Source organism: Carcharodon carcharias, chromosome 13 (genome assembly GCF_017639515.1).
Source record: "Carcharodon carcharias isolate sCarCar2 chromosome 13, sCarCar2.pri, whole genome shotgun sequence".
In the NCBI taxonomy this organism is placed as follows: Eukaryota; Metazoa; Chordata; class Chondrichthyes; order Lamniformes; family Lamnidae; genus Carcharodon; species Carcharodon carcharias.
Genome location: NC_054479.1, coordinates 50,148,878 through 50,170,664, shown reverse-complemented (window position 1 = coordinate 50,170,664; position 21,787 = coordinate 50,148,878). Strand labels below are relative to the sequence as shown.

General features: G+C 39.7%; 1 protein-coding gene across 5 annotated transcripts in view; it reads right to left on the bottom strand.

The window, feature by feature from the left end:
• sppl3 (signal peptide peptidase 3) overlaps positions 1-21,787 on the bottom strand; it is a 202,544-nt gene that overhangs the window by 110,063 nt on the left and 70,694 nt on the right. For all 5 annotated transcript variants that reach the window (XM_041202893.1, XM_041202896.1, XM_041202892.1 and 2 more), the window contains exon 2: positions 6,775-6,852. In XM_041202893.1, the coding sequence (XP_041058827.1) occupies positions 6,775-6,852 (78 nt within the window). The remainder of the gene's footprint in view (positions 1-6,774; positions 6,853-21,787) is intronic.

The following is a 21,787-nucleotide window of genomic DNA, read 5'->3' as shown; positions in this document are numbered from 1 at the left end:
AACATCCCAAGAGGATACACCTATGATCACACCAAGGCTTCCAGAAGATATTTGACTAGAAGAACGAGCTAAAGAGAGATACCGTAGAAAAACGCTTCAATAAACAATAAAATTAGAGACCATATGGAGCACCATATAATGCGAAAGGATTATTTTGCAAATTTCCTAATGTGCTTCTTGAAACATTGCTGACAAAGCCTTTACATCAATTCTGATATTAGTTATAATTGCTGGTGCTTCCCACAAATCTATTTCTTATTGGAATCACCTAACCACTGATCATAGCTGATTGCAACTACAGGTCACAGAGTTCTCGAAAAATGAGCATTCTCCATTCTAAAAAAGAAAGTTTCGTTTTGTGAAAAAAATACACATTCTTCGTGACTCTTTTAGTGCCACATCATGTAATGACCTGATTATTTTAAGCAGATAGCAGGACATCCAGTTCAAAAGTTTAGCATTTGCTGAAGACATTTTCAATAGAAACAGCAAGTTTGCTTAGAATAAATTGTTTAAGTGAAATGGTAGTATATCAACTGCATTCTATGTGGAATTAAGTTTCTGTAGTACTCTTGGAACCTAGTTACAATAGCAAAAGCTTGCATTTTGACTTACATAGAAAGTACAACATAGAAACGGGCCTTTCAGCCCAAAGGGCCTCACCCATTTATGTTCCATATGAGCCTCCTCCCAGCCTAATTCATCTAATCTTATCGCTACATCCTCTCAGTCCTTTCCTCTTCTCTACATCTGCCCTAGTGCCTCTAGATCTTTTTTTCTAGCTTTTATAAGCTTTTAATGTTGGAACCTTGGAGTTGCAAAAAGAATGCTCACTAAAATATAACCGCCTTGTAAAGAAGCTAGAGGGAAAAATCGACAAATGCTACCTTTTAAGGGTTTCTTGAATGCAAAAAAAAATACTGGTTCTGGATGCTCTTTATATAAAAGTGACCATACATGATTACACTATAAGATATAACACTGCAAAATTAAAACATTCATATTTCAAATTTTCTCAAACATGCATTTAGGAAGTTCAGTAAATTTAAGTTTTTTTTCCGACAGAACTACACAACACACACAATTAACATGTGTGCGCGCACACGCACAGGTCAGCACAATCCACTTAGAACAGGCTTTAATTTCTGCAATGGGAATTCTTGTAAAATGCTGGGACTAGCTCCCATTAATTGCTTAGCCAACAAGTGCACCAAGCAGTACGGTAACGAAAATGCAGACAATTACGGTCTTGTCCCTCCCTATCTCTAATCTCCTCCAGCCCTACAACCTTCTCAGCCTGAAACTCTCTGTTCCTTATGTTAAACTGGCCTTTTATGCATCCCTCCATTATTGGCAGTATGTCTTCAACCATATAGGCCCCATGTGCTGAAATTCTCTCTAAACTCCTCAATCTCTTCACCTCTCTCCAATACATTACAACTATCCTTAAAATCTCCCTCTTTGGCTTAGCTGTTAGTCATCTCTCCGCGGTGTGGTGGGGTTAACCAATTGGGATGATGTGAGGGGAGGTGTACTGCAGGTTAGTTGAAGAGGTCCTTGAATAAGGGCAGGCTTGGGTTGGAGTAGAACTTTTCCAGTAGCTTACCTGTTGCAATGACCCTCTTGATGTTGGGGAAGGGAAGGGGGGTTGCAGGGCGGGGGAAATGTTGCTCAGGGTTAGGACTCAGGGAGGAGAATTTGTTGAAGAATACATGTAATGGGTATTGTTCAGGGGAGTTGCTTATTGTAAGCTTGGTTTGGGTAGATTGGTACTATACTGTACTGGTGCGCAATATTCTGCAGTTAAGTACATGATAGCAAGCGATGTCCTTCGGGTCCTAATCTGTGGTCCCCATGAGGTACCGGCCAGCTTACCGAGGGGGTTATCGCGTGTTTTTATTTTTTCTGCAGTCTTGATGAGGTGCTGTCAAGGATGATCCCTAGATAAATAGGATGGGGATTGTGCTTCAGACTCTGGCCATCCAAGGTGATGTTCAGTTTTCCTCTTAGTGCTGGCATTGTGAAGGTGGAGTGTGTTAGAGACTGTTTTACTAGTGCTCAGTTTAAGGCACCAGGTCTTGCAGTAGTCAGCCAGCTTTAGTGTGCCTTCCAGCTCAGGGAAAGTCTGAGCCTGGATGGCATACCAAATGTCACCTGTATAGGTAAACTTCTGGGACTAGGCTGGAGGGAGTCATTGGTGTACAAGTTGAACAAGGATGGGGCTAAGAGAACCTGGGGTAGCCCATCGTCTGCTTCCTTCAGACGCTAGTCTCGTTACTCATATGCACCCTGAACCGTCTGTCCCGGAGGAGCAGTCCAATGGCGTTGGTAACCCAGGGAAGGGGCACTTTACATTTTGACAAATAAGCCAATGTGCCAGACTGTATCGTACCCTGAAATGGTCAAAGAAAATCACCCCTGTTTTAAGGTGCCTTTGAAAGCCATTTTCACGTGCTTCTTCCTTGTTGAAAGCCTGCTTCGTTCGCACTCGGGTTGTTCGCCACATCTGGCTTGACCGGCTACAGGATTAGATGCTCTACTACCTTGAAGCAAACTAATAGCAGAGATATTGGCTGGTAATTTTGGGTCTTTACCTGGTTTTGGGAATCCAATGACTTTAGCCCTGCCACGTTTTGGCAGTCTCCCCTTGCTTATGACCTTTGTGAAGAATTGGGCCAACCCAGGAGCTGGCCCGTTGGCCAAGGTGTTTTAGGAACTCAGGGAGGATGTTTTGATAACCAGCAGCAGTACCCAGCATGATGGTTTGTAGTACTTTGCGCAACTGCAGGGTGGTAAAGGGTTCAGGATAAGATCTGGAATTGTGCTGCCCATAGGAAAATCTCCACTCACTCCAGATTTGATTCTTCACTTTTTTCCAGCAGTACCTTTCCCAAGTGAAGGAAATGGATTGCTATCTGACTGGCATTTACAGACAGGCAGTTTGACATTCATGGTTGCTGGGCTGCTCTGAGGTGGAATAGGCCTCTCATTAAAAGCATTGAGTTGTTGCAAATCCCTCAAACTATACCTCTATGGACGCTGATATTGTGGTGTGTGGATGCCCACTGTTCAAATAGTGAGGGCAGGGTCAGAGAATTAGGGCCTACCTCTTCAGTTCACATCCTCTACCCAGCACAGCAGTATACGCAAAGAAAACAAATATTGCCAGTTATTGGGACCAATCTACTGAAGGTGTTGCCAGTTAAACCTGGATAGGAATGTTTACCGAACAAATGAAGATTGCTCAATGACCTTACGTAAAGCTTTGAGCTTAAAGAGTTTTTTTTAGGAATTTCATCAAATGCCTTCTAGAAGTCTGAGTACAGCATGATGTAAAGGTTACAACAGACTACTTGGTCTGTTTTCTTTTCATTTTCGTAAGGAAGTCAAGGAATTTAGTCAGCCAGAATCAGCCCATGCCAATCCATGTTGACTACTATTATTAAGTTATGTACAGTAACCCTGAAGTTTATTGTTATGACGCAGCAGATGGTGCATGCCTGGCGGATCAAATCCACCAGGGAAATTCGATCCCGCTATCACAACGATTTTGCAATTTGTATTTATTTCGAGATGCGTACCCTGTGTTCAGTAGTAATAAGTCCACCAAGACTTGAGATCTTTTAGAAAACTAAATTAAACATTTATTAACAAAAAAGATTTCAAATACATACATAGGTCTACAAATAACTACCATAATAACTCCTAAAACCTTTAATTAATCTGGCTTCCAGTTGCACCCCTGTTAAAACAACAGTAAAAAAAAAGATTTAAAACAGATACAGGCAAGTCAACACAATACCCTGTACAGTAGAATTCAAAGTGGTTTTTCCCAGCTTTGTTTTCTGTAGACAGCAGCTTAATGCACAAATACTGGAGACGTCTCACATTTCTGGTAGATCTTACAAGACCTTCCCTGAAACATAGCCTCAATCCTTTATACATGTTTCTCCCTTTTAATGTAAATCCCATTGTTCCCACATGTCTTTGGAACTTTAGCTTTCTCATCATATAAATCTTTTCATGGTGCTAATATTATCAGTAACCTTTGGGAAAAATAAACACACTGCTTGGCCTAGCTTCTCTGGCTAGGTGTAACATCCTATCATCTCTTTGAAATTCAAGCTACCCTGATTTATCTAAAAAATGCAAATTGTCCTCACCTCACATTCTAAAACTTCAGCTATGTTTATGTATTTAGCATTTCAAACCTAGCTTCTTTTGATGAGCTAAAGCCCCCAGACCAGCTGTCTCCAATTCAATTAAATCTCCCCCTCCCCTGCACACATGCACACACAAACTAACCAAACCCCACTTTAACCTACTTTTACACTAAATCACAATAATGAGAATTATTATACTTTCATGACATTTATACTTTTGGTTCCATTATTTTGCATGGGGTTAAAGGCAAACTACTGGGTCTACAGTTACCAGTTTATGATTTGCCTCCCCAGCTCTAAGTGAAGCCATCAGTACCACTAAAGTATCCTCTCTAATTTCCATTACCACTTGAGGTTTAATATCATCTAATCTCCAGGGATTTTAGCATGTCTCGGATTTCCATTATTAATCTTGCACAAGCTCACTATATTTACCAACAGACAAGAAAATTTGGAGTTACCATTTACTACCAGATAAAAACAAAATGATTTAAATTGGCATTATTCTAGTAGCACCAGTAAAACCTTTCAAGTAAAGGAAAAACATCAAAAACTGTCAGTATTACATGTGATAGATTATTTTGGTTTCTTCGTATTACAGGAATCACACTTTTTCAGGCTGATCCAACAGCATTAGGTTAACTGGTTCTCAATAGCTATACTCGCGTAATTAATTCCCTTTTCTGTCAAACATTGCAACTGAAAAGCAACAGAACACTAATTTAGTGAAAACTTAAGTGCTAAGAATTAACCGCCCGATATCCAAATATAGCAAAATGCAAGAGAAAAATAAATCCCCTTTAGGCTTCCTCAGACTGTTGGCTACTCCACTGATCAACGTGCTCCAATTCAGCTGTTTTGGCATGTAGTTACTCTTTCTTTATGTTGTTCTATTATCTTTGACAATTCCCACTAATTCCTCCATCTCCTCAGGGCTCCCTCTGTAGGGTGGATGTTAGTCTAAAGGCTACCTAAATGGAATTTTAAGAAAGAAAATTTTATTTAGGCTGACAGCCTCAGTGACCTCAGGAACAGACAGCTACTTATCATTAGTATGAATCTGAAGTGAACGCAGCTGAACAGTCAACTTTAATTCCCAATTTGTCATCGTTCAATGCAGGAAACAGTGAAGATTTGTTGATTCTAAGCACCAGTGCAAGTCCGTAAATTTTTAATTAAACTGCCTCCCATCCATTCTACTTTTCACTTAACATAGTATTTGGTTATAATAGCCAGAAGACAACAAATTAGTTCTGAGATTAACCACAAGCCAAACTTCAATCAATTCTGCCAAAATGCAACTGCTTTAAAGAAAGCGACCTTCAGGTAGGTATTTTCATCCTAAGGTCAAACTTGGAAAAGGGGTAGGATAATTTTTCAGAATGGACATCAAATTGACCTTTGCACCTGCCAAATGACTCTTTTAGACCAACCATTCTCTCCTCACTCCATCCATTTGAAGTTAGCCCAGTTTAAAATTTACTGGAGAGAGAAAAAGTAGGATGTGCATGCAATTTCTTATTTTAAATGTGTGTTGCCTTATTGCTTCACCAATTACAAAGAAAAAACCTCCAATGACCAATATATGTTTTTTTTTTTTACACTGCCTGGCATTTTTGCACAAAATGGCAAACAGAAATGGAACTTAAAACAATCCAGAAAGGCCACTGTAAGGAACAGTACAAATGGATCCATGAGATAATTAGCTGGGTTTACAAGCAGCGGGATGAGGATGGTGAAGAAAAGGCAGGAGGGTGAGATGGAGATCAGCCAAAAATGGGCAAGCATGTTAGCCCAAATTGTCATTTCCTAATATTTCTCTTGTTCCTACATACATTAGATTTAATGGAATTAAAAGTACTGGAAATGAAATGATAAAATGAGAATGAAATAGAAAAACTGAACACAACAGAAAAAGGCTGATTTTTATCACTTCATTTTGCAAAGAATATTCCATTGGTCACTCAGCACGAATTGCAAGTGCTCACATTTTTCCTTCCACTTTTTCTGCACGTTTTGCTTTGCCCTCTTTAGGTCCCCTCACTTAATTCCTGTTGGAATGATTCTTATACAAGGGAAGAATACAAGTTCGATTTAGGTTGAACCACTCTCCAATTTATCTACCTTTCTACTGGGAATAAAATTTTGCTTGAAATCACCAAAATGCGGCTGTTTTTTTTTGACTTGGGACCCATGTCTTGGGGCCTCCTGAATGTCTGCCCCAATACATTGTCTTTGGTAGCATTCTGTCTTGTGAGTTGATGGTTATCGTGTTGGTATTGAACTCTGTTAAGCATCACTTGGTGAGGCTCAGGAACCCCTCTCTGGCAAGATGGTCTCTGCTGCATTTACTGCAGATGAAAATAGTGGCCTGAGGTGGTGCAGGGTTTGCTGACCTCTGATTTCTCTGGGTGCTCTTCTCAGCCAGCTGAGCTTTCCATTTCTCCTTGCATCTCTCAATACCCCTCCAACAAGTCAGCTTCCGGGGGTCACAGCTTTCGGCATCTGTCGTCCAGTTGTCTGTGTTAATGTTCGGCATCCACAATACATAGTCATTAAACAATTCTTATATTAAATATATCTCTGCTACCAATGCCAATAAAACACATACCTGAAGCTTCCATAGACAATGAGTAGGATGGAGATGAGGAAGGTAGAAACTTGACTGGAATCCACAAGGGAATAGGCCCTGCAGGAGGAAGTAGAAACAAAATTTAGATTGCTATATTTAAAAGAGACATTACATCATTAAACATTTTTGAAATAACTTTTCAAACTATTTTATGTTTCTTAATTTAATTAAGCTTCCCCAATGCCTTGGCAAGTGTTTCCATTAGCCAGCTGAACTACAGGAAGATCTCAGATCTGTTGTGCAGAGTTAATTAACAGGTACCAACCAGGATTCCAGAATGAAAAATGCAAAAACCAGTCAGCAATCTCAATGGTCTTCGTCAGAAGTGCAGTTGTGCATGGTTGGTAAGTCTGCATTGTGATGGTTCCACTGATATCCATGGTCAAAGTTTGGGCATGAATAATAACTGCCATGGGGGTCAGCCTTGGCTCAATAGTAGCACTCTCATCTCTGAGTCAGAAATTAGTGAATTCAAGCCACAGTCAATAGGGTTTAGCACATATTCTAGGCTTACAAATGTATAGCAAACTGGGGTGCATTGGCTCTCTCAGATGAATGTAAAAGTTACCAGCTGAGTTCTCCTAGTGTCCTGGCCAACACCGATCCCTCAAACATGACTAAAATAGATTAACTGGTAATTTCTCTCATTGTTGTGTGATTTAAAGGTCACTACACTTCAAAAGTACCTCATCAGCTGTGAAGCAACTCTCAGCTTTCCAAATATAAAACATGCCATTTATATCAAGAAATTGAGAAACATCAGGCTTTCAGCAGCTCATTCTGAGAACAGATGTGTGCGTGTAGGTATCAACAATTCCTCCAGAAGAGAAACATTCCTATTTAAATCTTAAAAGCTAAATATTGAAGGAATTCTCTAATAATTAGCCAAAATGCATCAAGAAGAGAACTAAGATTTCAAGACATGAAGCCGTCTTCCTCGGAACACAATTACAATTCCTTAAACATCAACCCACCCCAAGGTAATACATTTAGTAGTTTATTTTTATTTCTCCAATAACATATCTAATCTCATGCAAATACCTAAAAATCTCATTTCTTAAAAATTATTCACCCATGGGATGTGGGTGTGACAGGCAAACCCAGCATTTATTGCCCATACCTTATTGCCCTTGAGGTGATGGTGAACTGCCTTCAACTGCTGCAGTCCATGTGGTGTAGGTACACCCTCAGTGCAATTTGCACTACCCATTGCTATTTGTATACTCAAACAAAATTATGAACATTTTGCAACAATATGGCTATGTTGTTTCTCCAACCAGCATACAAGTAATTGTGAACTAATACTTTTGTCAAGTGTGTTTAATGTCACAAAAATTTTGAAGTATTAAAGTTGGAGACGTTTTTATTAAACAATCGTATTTAATTCCCTAACTAACACAGAATTGAGCAAGATTTCTATATAAAATTTGCATCGGGTTATGGTTATCTTGTTCCACAATCTTGAGTATTACTTCAAATAACCTTTTAGCCGTCTAAATTCAGGAGGAAATATAAACCATGTTGTAATTTGCATTCATGCATTCTCAGTTTAGACCAATCCAAATAGGTCGTTTCAACTGCTGGAAATAGTGTAAACCACGCAATAGCTGATTGGCTGCAAATTACACATCTCTCTTGATCCTTGTTTCTATTGAAGATGATGGATAATAAATCAGGAAAGGCATTATCAGGCAGCTCATGCAACAATGCCTTACACAAGTTATAATTAACCCAAAAGTGATTTCAAAAAGCATTTTACTAGGAATCCAATAAAAAAACACCCTGACTAAATAAAATTTTGAAATTTGAACCTCATGAAGTTGTGCCTATGAATTTATTCATAATCTTCAGCACCATGTAATATTTTATGAAATCTCAAAGTATAACTTTGACTTTAAACAATGAGCTATTCTTGAAAGGTTAATCCACATTAGTGCTTTTGAAAGTCAGTTGAGGAATTTCAATAGGCAATCAAAAAAAAACAGCATACATTATCGCTACTGCCAAAAGAGAAAATTTGGAAAAAATGTTTTGTTTCTCTGCCACGTGTTGCTAAAGGCGCAAATTAAAATTAACAGCATCACCAAGGCCTCGTTTGTTAATAAAAATGCTCAATGAATGGACTATATTTCAGTTAGTCAGTGTTTTTTCACCTTCCAAAGTCAATGACGTCCTGCCCAGTGAAGTTTATTAGGTACACAGCTGTGATTTGACAAAAAAAGACTTTAAAAACGCAGCTTTAAGACATTTTCATTAATTAAGCAGTAATAAATAATCAGACACAGTAGAGTTTTAACTTTACTTCACGTACAGTCCTGGAACCACAAAAGCAAAGTCAACACTGTATTCCGACCGCTGACTAACCTAGGAATTCTACAAGGTATTCATCGGAAATCAGATCAACAACTTGCATTTATAAAGCACCTTTAACAGAGTAAAACATCCTATGGCACTCCAATGGAATGTCAGCAATCAAAACTTAACATCAAGCCAATAATGAGCTATTAGGACAGGTGACGAAAAGCTTGGTCAAAGAGGTAAACTTTAAGGAGTGACTGAAAAGGAGAGAGGGGTTAAGAGATTAAGGGAGGGGACACTAGAGCTTAGGGCCCTGGTAAGTGAAGGCACAGCCACAAATGGAAGAGAGCTTAAAAATTGGGGATGTGCAAGTGGTCATGATTGGGGGGTTGCAGAGAGCTAAGGACTGCAAGACTGGAGGCGATCACAGAAGTCATGGAGGGATGTGAAAAAGATGAGAATGTTTAAATTGAAGAAATATCAGAAACAGAGACAGAGACAATGTAGGTGAGCAAACAGGGTTGATGGGTGAACTGGATTTAGTAAGAATTAGGATAGAGGCAAAATTTTTGATAAGTTCAAGTTTAGAGGGCGCAAGTTGGAACATACAAGCCAGGCGAGCAATGGAAGGGTAGAGTCAAGCCATCAAATCCACACAATATTCACTAGCGATGTCCAATCCCTCTGCAGCTGGACCAGCCATATAAATACTCTGGCCACAAGAGCAGGTCAGAGGCTGGGAATTCTGTGGAGAGTAACTCAACTCCTGACTCCCCAAAGCCTGTCCACCATCTACAAGGCACAAATCAACAGTGTGATGGAATACTCTCCACTTGCCTGGCTGAGTGCAGCTCCAACAACACTCAAGAAGCTTGACACCATCCAAGACAAAGCAGCCCACTAGGCTGGCACCCCATCCAGCACTTACAGCATTCACTCCCTTAACCACTGATGCACAGTGTGTACCATCTACAAGATGCACTGCAGCAATTCACCAAGGCTCCTTCAACAGCACCTTCCAAATCCAAGACCTCTACAACCTAGAAGGACGAGGGCAGCAGATGCATGGGATCACCACCACCTGCAAGCAACACCATCCTTGCTGTTGGAACAATCCTGGATCAAAATCCTGCAACTCCCTTACTAACAGCACTGCGGGTATTCCTACAAAACATGGACTGCAACAGTTAAATGAGGCAGATCATCACCACTTTTTCAAGGGCAATTAACAATGGGCAATAAATGCAGGCCGAGTCAGCAGTGCCCACATCCCATGCCTGGGAATATTTTATTTTAAATTGGGGAGTAGGAGAAGAATTAAATAATCTGCCTTCTGTAGATACAAAAAAGTGTCAATGGAGATAAACTCTCAAACTTCCTGGCCAAATAAGCCCAGTAGAGCCATTGTAACAACCACAAAAATAAATGCAAAACTATACTGATTGGATTGTAGAGTGATCAGTGTGGGATTTTTCTTGCCATAATATGTTATTCTTTTAGTTGGTACAAAGTCAATAAGCAAATATCACTGAGCATTGAATCAGGATGAATGAATAAAGTTACATGGATATTTGGAAAAGAATACTGTATGCAACTTCAAGGAGAAAAATAAAATTAATTTGGGCAATTAAGTTGAAGTACTGATTTTACTTATTTTTAAACCATAAGTATGGTTTTTCTAAAATCATTTGGCCTATTACAGGCCATTGGCCTATATTTGTTTTTTCTTTAAAGAAAGCAGCATACATTCTCAACTACCTTTTAATAGCCTCCCATTCTGAAAGCATTCATTTCTTTCTATGGTATAATTGTATAGTGATCTCCACCATCAATTTCTGATCCATGGAGCATCAACAGAAAAGGTTGACAGGGTATTTAATCATAAAAACAACACAGCTAAGCAAAAGTCCTGCCCTCTCACCCAACACATACTCCAGCTATTGGACAGTGATTAGTAACAGGAATCCAACCACAGCCATGGTCATCATTTCTCAATATTCACCAATTATGGAGAAAGTTGTTCATTTTGATTTAATAAGTGTATCCACTATGGCTACTGTATCCAAGTCAAAGGGTTAAACTTACTTATATTAGGGATCAGAGGTGAGGTTCTACCAATTTATTTCCTCAGATTTAGAATAATGTGTTTTATAGGTTTTTGGAGCCTGTAACTTACTCAGAGTGGCAGTCACAACTGCTTATGTTTGTATCCTGATATTTGTGCAGCTGTTGAGTTTTTCCAATTTTGGTCATTGTCTTCTGGGACAGATTATTCTAAACATTTGTTAGTCATCATTTTGTTAACACTGATCAATAGTGAAACACGTCATTTCCTTTTCAAACCAAAGCACTTTTTCTAGTAGTGTTCAGTGATCAATTCCCAACCAGAAGAGTTTCACCTCAGAGGCGGTTGTAGTGAAGGATTATCTGCTACATAATTTAACTTCACCCGAGAGGATTTTCCTTTTAACACTGCAAATGGATTATTTTTGGAAATGTCAGAAGTTTCATGAGTTTACTCTAGCTCAGGCATTGGGTTGCATCTAGGTTTTGAGCTTGAAATATCATGCACCACCCTGATCTGATTTCAATTCTTTATCTCCTTATAGCAGGGTAAAGGCAATCCTGAGCACATTGCATTGATTAACCATAATTTCAGGGTCAAAATTTTTGCAATGGAGAAGCTGTGGCTCAATATCAAATCCACAAAATTGAAAAAAAAAAGTGGTTCAGCTTTATGCAACCAGTACACTGTAGTGATGTGAAGAGAACTGCTTATCCCAGGCATGCTCTCTTTCAATTTTGCTGGTTATGCTCATATTTCCTAAAAGACTAAGGAAAATTCAGTGTCCACATGCTCACCATCCTGCTAGGGGGTGCAATGGTCAGTGAACTGAACGAACCAATAAGAATGCCCAATTTTTATGTTGGGCAAAAGATTTTTGTACAGGCTGTGTATTTTCTCTCTAATTTTATGACAGAAAAGATGTCATTACATAATATTCACTGCACAGAAACAGGCCACTTGGCCGAACAGCTCTATGCCAGTGCTTATGCTCCACAGAAGGCTCCTCCCACTTTTTTCTAACCCCATCAACATACCTTTCTATTCCTTTCTCATATGTTCATCCACTTTTCTCTTAAACGCAGCTATGTTGCTCAGCTCAACTACTCTTTGTACAGCTTTGATCTCCTTACTCAAGGAAAGTTATACTTGCTTTAGAAGCAGTTCAGAGAAAATTCACTAAGCTGATTCCTGGCATGAAAGGTTGTCTCATGAGGAAAGGCTAAGACAACCTGTACAGGTTGGGCCTGTACTCATTGGAGTTTAGGAGAATGAGAGGGGATCTTATTGAAACATAAAAAATTCTGAGGGGGCTTGACAGGGTAGATGCTGAGAGGATGTTTCCTCCTGTGGGAAAAATACAGAATTAGGAGGCACTGTTTCAAAATAAGGGATCTCTCTTTAAGACCAAGATGAGGAGGTTTTTCTTCTCTTAGAAGTCTTTCTCTCAGTTACTCGTTGAAATTTTCTTAAACAGATAGCAGGAGTCTCCATCATTGAAAATATTCAAGGCTGAGTTAGACAGGTGTTTGATTAACAAGGGAGTCAGGAATTATGAGGGGGGAAGACAGGAAAGTGGAGACTACAATCAGATCAGCCATATCCTTAGAGAATGGTAGAGCAGACTCAAAGTGCTGAATGCCCTATCCTTGCTCCCATTTTTTATGATCTCTCAGCAAAAAAGTTTCTCCAAATTTGATTTACTGGAGACTCTCTTATATTTCTGGTTGTTCTGATCCCACTTGCAAGTGGAACCATTATCCATAAATTTACCCCAATAAATCCTTTCATATGCTTAAGATTTCAGTCTTCTCTTTTCACGGCTGAGTCCCAACCTGTACATTCTTTCCCAGTGGCATCACCAAGTTCCTTCCAAGCTAGATGGGTGCATGGGCATGCAGCAATCCAGTGTCCTGAGCAGGGAGCAAACAGGCCACACACACACACACACACACACACACACACACACACACACACACACACACACACACACACACACACACACACACACACACACACACACACACACACACACACACACACAAGCTTGGTGTAATCAAGATTCTATACATGTTTAACATAACATCTGCTTTTCAATTCTATCCTGCTAGAAATGAATCCTTTTTAAAAATATAAACTGGCCTTATTAACCGGTATCACTACTTTTAATTTGCGTAGCTGTAGCCCCAGATGCCGCTGCTCCTCTGCCCCAGTTAGACACTTGTTTTCCAAGGAATATATGGCTTCCTTACTCTTTCTACCAAAATGTATTACCTCACAGCTATCTATATTGATGTTTATTTTCCAACTATACATTCATTCTGCAAGTTTTTTTATTGTATTTGTCAGTCCTCCATATTAACTACAACCAGCAACTTGGTGTCATCAGCAAATTTTGAAATTGTACTTCTGAATCTAGAGTACAAATGTTTATCTAAATGGTAAACATCAGTGGTCCAAGCACTGATCCTTCTTGAATACCTTTGCCAGTCTGAGTAACTATCTTCAACCCCTACTTTGTTTTCTGCTTTGCTGCCAGTTTCTATCCATTTTGCTACTTGTTCCCTGGCTAAGGTCAAAACATGCAGTAATGATATGGCATCTTATCAAAGGTCTTTTGAAAATAAACTACCACACATCCAAAGAGGTCACTATTCAAGACTTGGAATTGGTAAAAGTTTATTAGTGTCAATGGTTAATTTATTCTCCACAGTCGCCAGAGCAATTAAGTTACAAGCTGCAAAAAAAAGCAGTAAAAACACATGCATCATATATGGTCCATTGCAAATGTTCCTCATTCCTACAAACGAAGACCATCGAATACCATCCAAGCTCTGCATAGAGATGCACTGTTTATTCAACCACACTGGATAAGGTCTGGTAATGACCTGTAGCATTAAGTTGAAGTACACAGACAGGCTTTCATCATTCTTTTTCAAGGAACCAGAAGTGAGTGTTCACTGGAATTAAAACCTCTGGTCTGGTGCAAGGTGGGTTACTGAGTTCACCATTTTGCTGTATAGTAATTAACACCATCACAGTTTAGTGATGGTACCAAGATAAAAACAAGGTATTGCGACATTGACACACTTGTTGGAGGGATTTAAACACCTTATGATCCAGAGGCAGAAATGCTACCATTAAGTCAGAAATTGCGTTTGGATCAGAACTCCATTTAATGGGCTAAGAAAACTTATTGCCCTACTTAAAAGTTCTGCCACATTGCACTCACAAGAGAGTCAGAATGTTGTTGGTTCAAGTCCCACACTAGAGGCTTTAACATAAACCCATGTTGACACTCCAGTGCAGTGCTGAAGCACAGTTGGAAGGGATGTCATTTGGAGGCAATGTTAAAGCAGAGGTTCCATCTATCCTTTCAATCAGACAAAATCCCAAGGCACTATTCTGAAGAAAAGCAGGAAGGTTCTCCTCTGTGTCCTGGTCAACATTTATCCCTCAACCAGTACAAAACACAGATTATGTTTTAATACATTGCTGTTTGTAGGACATTGCTGTGTGCCACATTTCCTACATTATACAATTAACTGTAAAATGTTTGGGGGCATCCCAAGGTCTTGAAAAGCACTATACAAATTAAAGTTTTTTGTTTCTATGAAAATTATGGCTGGCTGTTGGTGGGCAGATTCCATTGCATTTGAAGTCTGAGCAGATGTTCATGCTATTTAATCTGTTGGCAGCTGTTCCTTTTCACACCTCTCATGACGTGCTAAATAAGGAGCAAATTGAATCCACGCAATCTGTGTGATTTCATTACTCCATATTTATAAAACTACAAAGTTATATATAAAAAAGACAAAAATAATTTCCCCACTTTTTGACCTGTACCTTCAGCAATTATGAAGTCATGCTGGGTAAACTGCAGAGCAAAAACTTAATTTTAGCACTGAATGAAGTTTACATTCTGCACTGCAATTAACCTTCACTCTACTTTGCATGAAAACTAAATGATCTTGACTCAATGCAATGCACAGGAACTTGGCTAGTTCAATAAAATTGGAAGATTTTATAACAAAATCTACACAAAGGCTGCGCTTAAAATCTAGTTCAGTACTTACAGCTCATCAGTAATAACTACTGACTGAAACAGCTCTTTGTGTTTAAATTCTAATCAACAGTGAGTCACAATGAGAGAGTCTGTTGTGTTATGCAAATGGTGTACTTCATACAGTTCTCACCAGATGTTCATCTTAAGTCACTTATATAGTGAAACAGTTTTACTTTAGATTCCAGGAGGCTGGCACATGTGAACCTTTGCATTTACACGACTAAATTTATTTTTTCTACCCAGGTTAAAGACTCAAATTAACTGATCTACAACTCTGCCAGAATCCAAATTAAACAACAACTGTTATTGATATAGCACCTTTAATGCAATAAAGCATCCCAAGGTGCTTCACAGAAGTGATTATTTATAAAAACTTGCATTATATAGCACTTTGCATGACAATCAGGTAGCTCAAAGTACTTTTGAAGCGCAGTCACTGTAGGAAATGCCGCCGCCAATTTTGTGCACGGCAAACTCCAACAAACAGCAGTGATAAATGATCAGACAACCCATTTTTCTGATGTTCATTGAGGACTAAATACTGGCCAGAACAGAGTGATAACTCCTCTTCAAACTCCTCCTTCTTCAAAATACTGCCACGGGAACTTTTACATTCACTTGAGCAGGCAGATGGGGTCTCAGTTTAATGTTTAATCGAAGGACGGCATCTCCAACAGTGCACCAATTCCTCAGCACTACACTGAGTGTCAGCCTTGACTTTTGTGCTCAAATCTTGGTGTGGGACATGAACACAGGATCTCGTGACTCAGAGGCGACAGTGCTAACAACTGCGCCACAGCTGACACACACACAAACAAAATTTGACACAGCCACGCAGGGGGATAATATGGCAGGTCACTAAAAGCTTGGTCAAACTGGTGACACCTGGGACGTTGACGATGGGCTATTCATTGATGGTTATGCTTTTGAATCTCATGGAGTAGTGGTTCGTCTCTTCCTTGTTGGAGACAGTGATTGTCTGGCACTTGTGCAGCACAAATATTACTTGCCACTTATCAGCCCAAGCCTGAATGTTGCAAAGGTCTTGCTGCATGTCGGCACAGGCTACTGTTTCATCATCTGAAGAGCTTCAAATCAAACTGAACTCCTGCACCACCAACTCAAAGATTGTTGCTATAATTTCCAATGACTTGACAATGTCCTGGAAAAGTGAAAGGAGGCATGACAATACAAGAGAGGGGTCTAGGAGAGTTAGAGAGAAAAGTAAAAAAAACAAAATTAGAAATGCAGGTTTAACCCTGGCTCACCAGGTTTCCTGGGTGCTGGAAAACTTGGCAGCTCGAGAAGTGAGGACAGCTTTGGAGAAAAGGCAAATGGTCCTTAGAGCACTGCTTGTGGGCCAGGAGAAGGAGGAGTGCACCCAACTCTGGCCCTCAAGTCTACCTTCTTCCCTGGGATCAGATTTTTCTCCCACCAACTATGCTCCAACGAGAAACTGCAGGTTTGTTCCCTGTGGCCAAGGCCAGCCCCAGACTGCTCCCTGCCCGACTGGAAGCCAAGCCTGCCTATCAGGCTGATATGCAGGAAGATAAACTGCCAAAAAAAGAAATGTGCACATTGTGGAGTTAAAATTTTATTGGTGGGGCCATTCTTTTAGAAAATGCAAATGTCGTTCCCTGAACCACCTCCATCACATACGATACACCATTTTAAAAACGTTGACTCACCAATTATATATACAAATCAGAAAAACATTTGACTTGTAAACGCCTAGAAGATAGATCCTAACATTTGATACATGCCATTTCAGAGAGCAGTTAAGAGTAAACCACATTGTTCTGGGTCTGAAACAATAACAGAATTACCTGGAAAAACTCAGCAGGTCTGGCAGCATCGGCGGAGAAGAAAAGAGTTGACATTTCAAGTCCTCATGACCCTTCCAGGTAATTCTGTTTTTGGTTTGGATTTCCAGCATCCGCAGTTTTTTGTTTTTGTTCTGGGTCTGGATTCACCTAGTTCTGTTGAAGGGTCATGAGGACTCGAAACGTCAACTCTTTTCTTCTCCGCCGATGCTGCCTGACCTGCTGAGTTTTTCCAGGTAATTCTGTTTTTGTTTTGGATTTCCAGGATCCGCAGTTTTTTGTTTTTGTTCTGGGTCTGGATTCACATGCAGGCCAGGCAAAGGCGGCAGATTTCCTTCCCTAAAGGACATTAGTGAACTAGATGGGTTTTTTTTTACATTATGAATACAATCAATGATTATTTCATGGTTACCATTACTGAGACTAGCTTTATATTCCAGATTTATTAATTGAATTTAAATTCCACCAATTGCTATGGTAGAATGTGAACCCATGTCCCCAGAGCATTAGCCTAGACCTCTGGATTACTAGTCCAGCAACATTGTCACCTTTCTTCCAAACTTTTACAAAATACTGCTTCAGCCACAACTGGAGCGGTGCAACCAATTCTGAGCACCACACGTTAGGAACAATGAGAGGGTGCAGGAAAGATTTATGAGAATGATTCTAGAGATGAGGGACTTCAAATCGTGGATAGATTGGAGAAGCTGGGGCTGTTCTTAGAGAGGAGGTTGAGAGGAGATTTTGTACAAATGTTCAAAATCATTAAGGACCTAAACAGAGAAAAAAGAGAGAAATTGTTCCCTTTGGCTGTAGGGTCAAGAGCCAGAGGACACATTGAATGTGAATGGCAAAGGAACCAAAGGTAAAACGAAAAAAATGTTTACTCAGCAAGCAGTTTGAATCTGGAATGCACTCCCTGAGAGAGTAGTGGGGGTAGATTCAATTGTGGCTTTCAAAAGGAAATTGGATAAGTAGCTGAAGATAAAGAAATATCTTTTTGTTCTGTTGCCAGGGAGAGGAATGGAGCCGGTTGTTAAGGAATGGAGTATAATACAGATTGACAGATTCTCAAATTAACCTGAATAATTTAAAGACATTAAACATGTAAATTCAGCATTCTGGCATCCAAATTGCCCTGTTTATTAGATTGTATTTAGTTTTAATTGTGAAAAAAATGATCAAGGCTAAGGTGAGTTTACCAAGTAAATCACTAGGCAGCTATCAGGTTTTACCCAGAGTCTGAGTTAAGTCACGCAACTATGCTTTTGGTGTTTGCTAGATATTATCTTGTATTCAATATCACTATCTACTCACATAAACTAACTTATCATTCTGCACAAATTGAAGTGTGTTTTATTCTGCCCACCATTTAGGTAAATGTATTGAGAACCTGGAGTCACACCTCAAACCTTCATTACTGTATAGAAGCAAAATACTATGGATACTGGAAATCTGAAATAAAGCAGAAAATGCAGTAAATACTCAGCAGGTCAGGCTGCATCTGTGGAAAGAGAAACAGTGTTAACTTTTCAAACTGATGACCGGTCATCATCTTTTCACAAATGCTGCCGGACCTGCTGAGTGTTTCAGCATTTTCTGTTTTAACCTCGTCACTGTACTCCATTTTATAATAAAAATATAAACTTCAGACAAATTTTTGAACATTAAACAAGTAAACAAATTGCACTCTATACCAACTTTCAATTTACAGGAATTCCAGCCTGCATTGTCAAAAACGACATTGGGCACCTCTCCTGTGTCAATCCACAACATTATACTAATCCTTAAAATTTTACTCCTTATATTGTTATATACTATCATGGAATTACTAGCTGATTGCCTTATCTGCTTGCTTCAGGTTGACAGCTATCTTTGTGCAAAACATCGCCCATGGCAGAGCTCCAAATTCCTAAAATGTTGCAGAACAAATGGGACTTTAAAAACTAATGCTCCTAATGAGATTAAGTAGTCAGGCATTCACAGGATTCAAAGTAACATTTGTGCATACATGTAGAGCCAAACAAGTAAAAGTGCTCATGTAAACACACAAATTAGGAGCAGAAATAGGCCATTCAGACCCTCAAGCTTGTTCCACCATTTGATAAGAGCGAGGCAGAGCTGATTGTGGCCTCAACTCTACTTTCCTGTCTCCTCCCCATACCCTTTGACTTCCATGATAACCACTGACCCTGTCTCCACTACTCTTGGGAAGACAATTCCATTGACTAATAATCTGGAGAGAAACAAATTCTCAACTCTTTCTTAAATGGGAGGTCCTTCATTTTTAAATGTCCCATAGTTCTAGTCTCTCTCATAACGGAAAACAGCCTCTCAGACCCACCCTGTCAAGTCCCCTCAGGATCTTATATGTTTCAATAAGATCACTTCAGTCTTCTAGTCTCCAATGGACAGGGCCAACCTGTCGAACCTTCCCTCATAAGGTAATTCCTTCATCCCAGAAATCAGTTGAGTGAACTCCACAGTATCCCGCAGGATACTTACAATCGAATGACATGATTTAACCCACTGCAAAAACTTCAAATCACCAACAATCCAAGAATCAACTGCCATGCTAATTACAAATGCAACCTAATTAAAACATCTCTTTGGCCTTGCACCATGAACCTCTGTCATTTAATCTCTTTCACCCCATCAGACCTTCCCTTTGTTCTTTTTCCCACCCTCCCCTTTCACTTACTTGGAAAAGCTGGAAATCTAACAGATTTTCAACTTTTCTCAGTTCTGATCGAAGTTCACTGACCTGAAACGCTGGCCCAGATCTTCCAGTCTCCGGATCATCGGAGACAGGGCGTATGACTCAATATGCTTGTGGAGACCCTACAGGACTCCCAAAACACTGCCCTCTGTGGGAATTGCCCAGGAAGTTCAAACTTCTGATGGGCAATTTCCTTGCTCCCCAGGACCTTTTGTGAACTTAACTCTGATACCGAGACAGAGACGTCAGACATTTCCAATGTACATACATGGATAGTTACCCAGGAAATACTTGGCAGAAAAATCCTAGTCTAAACCCTGGGTAAGTACACAACTGCCCCCCAACTACTCCCATGACCACCCCCCCCTCAACCCCAACACCATCCCTCCCAACCCCACTAACCCCCACCTATCCTCTTCAGGTGAGCAAGGAGAAAAAAAAAATGGATGTCAATTTTAACATGGGGCAACCATTCTGCTCATCACACTGTGCTCTCAGAATAGTCCCATTCACCTGAGCCTTTCCCCATTCCCATTGGGGGGAGGAAAATATTCTAATTTTTAAAAAACTGAACAGTAGTGGGAGACTATCTTTGGTTATAGCAAATGGATGGGACGTAAATGCTTTAGTTTTAAATACTCCTATGGCATACGTGCATTTTATTTTTCTGCATTTTTCTGAGCGCACATCTGGTGCACCCTGTCAGTATCCCAGATTTCTGATCTAACATTAATTAAATGTCAATTATACACAGTAATTAGATACAAAACTAAATTGATGCAGCTGACTGAAATGAAAAATACTCTTATGGTCTCCTAATTGCATTGTGTTGATATTTTATCTATGAACCCAATAATTCTTCTGCTTAATTCAACCTGGCGACAATATTGCGTTTTCCAATAATCTCCCCAATTAAACAGTCAGTGCCAAAGCTGATGCACACTGAATAGCTTGCTAGCAACCTTCTCATTAGCTTCATAATGATGATGGATATGCCAAAAGGTTCCACTAAAAACTGTTCTCATGCTACAAAGTGGAAGTTTTAAAGAATAACTGCAAATGCTGGAAATAAAGGCAGAAAATGCTGGGAATAAGCAGTGAGCATCTATAAAGGAAAATGACAGCTTATAACAACTCAACTCTAACAACTCTTCATCAAAACCATATAATTGCACAAAGACACAAGAATGTCACGTGTGACATTTGCAGCCATTCACTGCTGTGAAATATCTAAAGTTTCAATAACTTAAACATGGTAGTATATTCTAATAAAACTACACAAAAAATTCCAGCATCAGCTCTCTCTCCTAACACCATGTCAATTGTGATGGTAGTTAACGTTTTTATCTAGTTCTCTACACAAGTGGCTGGTGATAACTTGTGCACTGCCCCGCTGGCAGAATTCTCCTAAAATTCAATCTTGCAACAGTTGTCAGCTATAAGTAAAAAAGTGGTTTGGCTGGCTAACAGGAAAATACTTAGCAATAATAGCAGAAGGCAAATGAAGCAGGTGGTGAGTAGTAAAAAATAATTTGCTCAGCAATTCCTTTCAAAGTGTAACCTCTTTTCACTCCCACTGCACAAAAACGTAACAGAGAGTCTAATTTTAGGCACAAAAAAAAAACTATGAAATCAACAAGTTAAATGCCATATCAATTTTTTTGTAGTATATTCCAGGGAAATCATTTCCTCAAAACATAAGAGGAGAATAGCATACTTAAGCCTATTCTGTCATTCAATATGGTCACGGCTGATCTGTCTCATCTTGCACTCTCCATCACCCCTTCCCTACCCCGTCTCCAAACTCTCCATATCCCTTGCTTCTCCGAGAGTCCAAAAATCTATCTCAGCCTTGAACATATTCGATGTAGCATCCACAACCCTCTGGGGGACAGAATTGTCAAGATACACAAACCACTGAGTGTAGGAATTTCTCATCTCAGTCCTATATGATTGACCCTTTATCCTGAGATTATGTCCCTATTCCCCAGCCAAGGGAAACAACCTCTCAGAGTGCACCC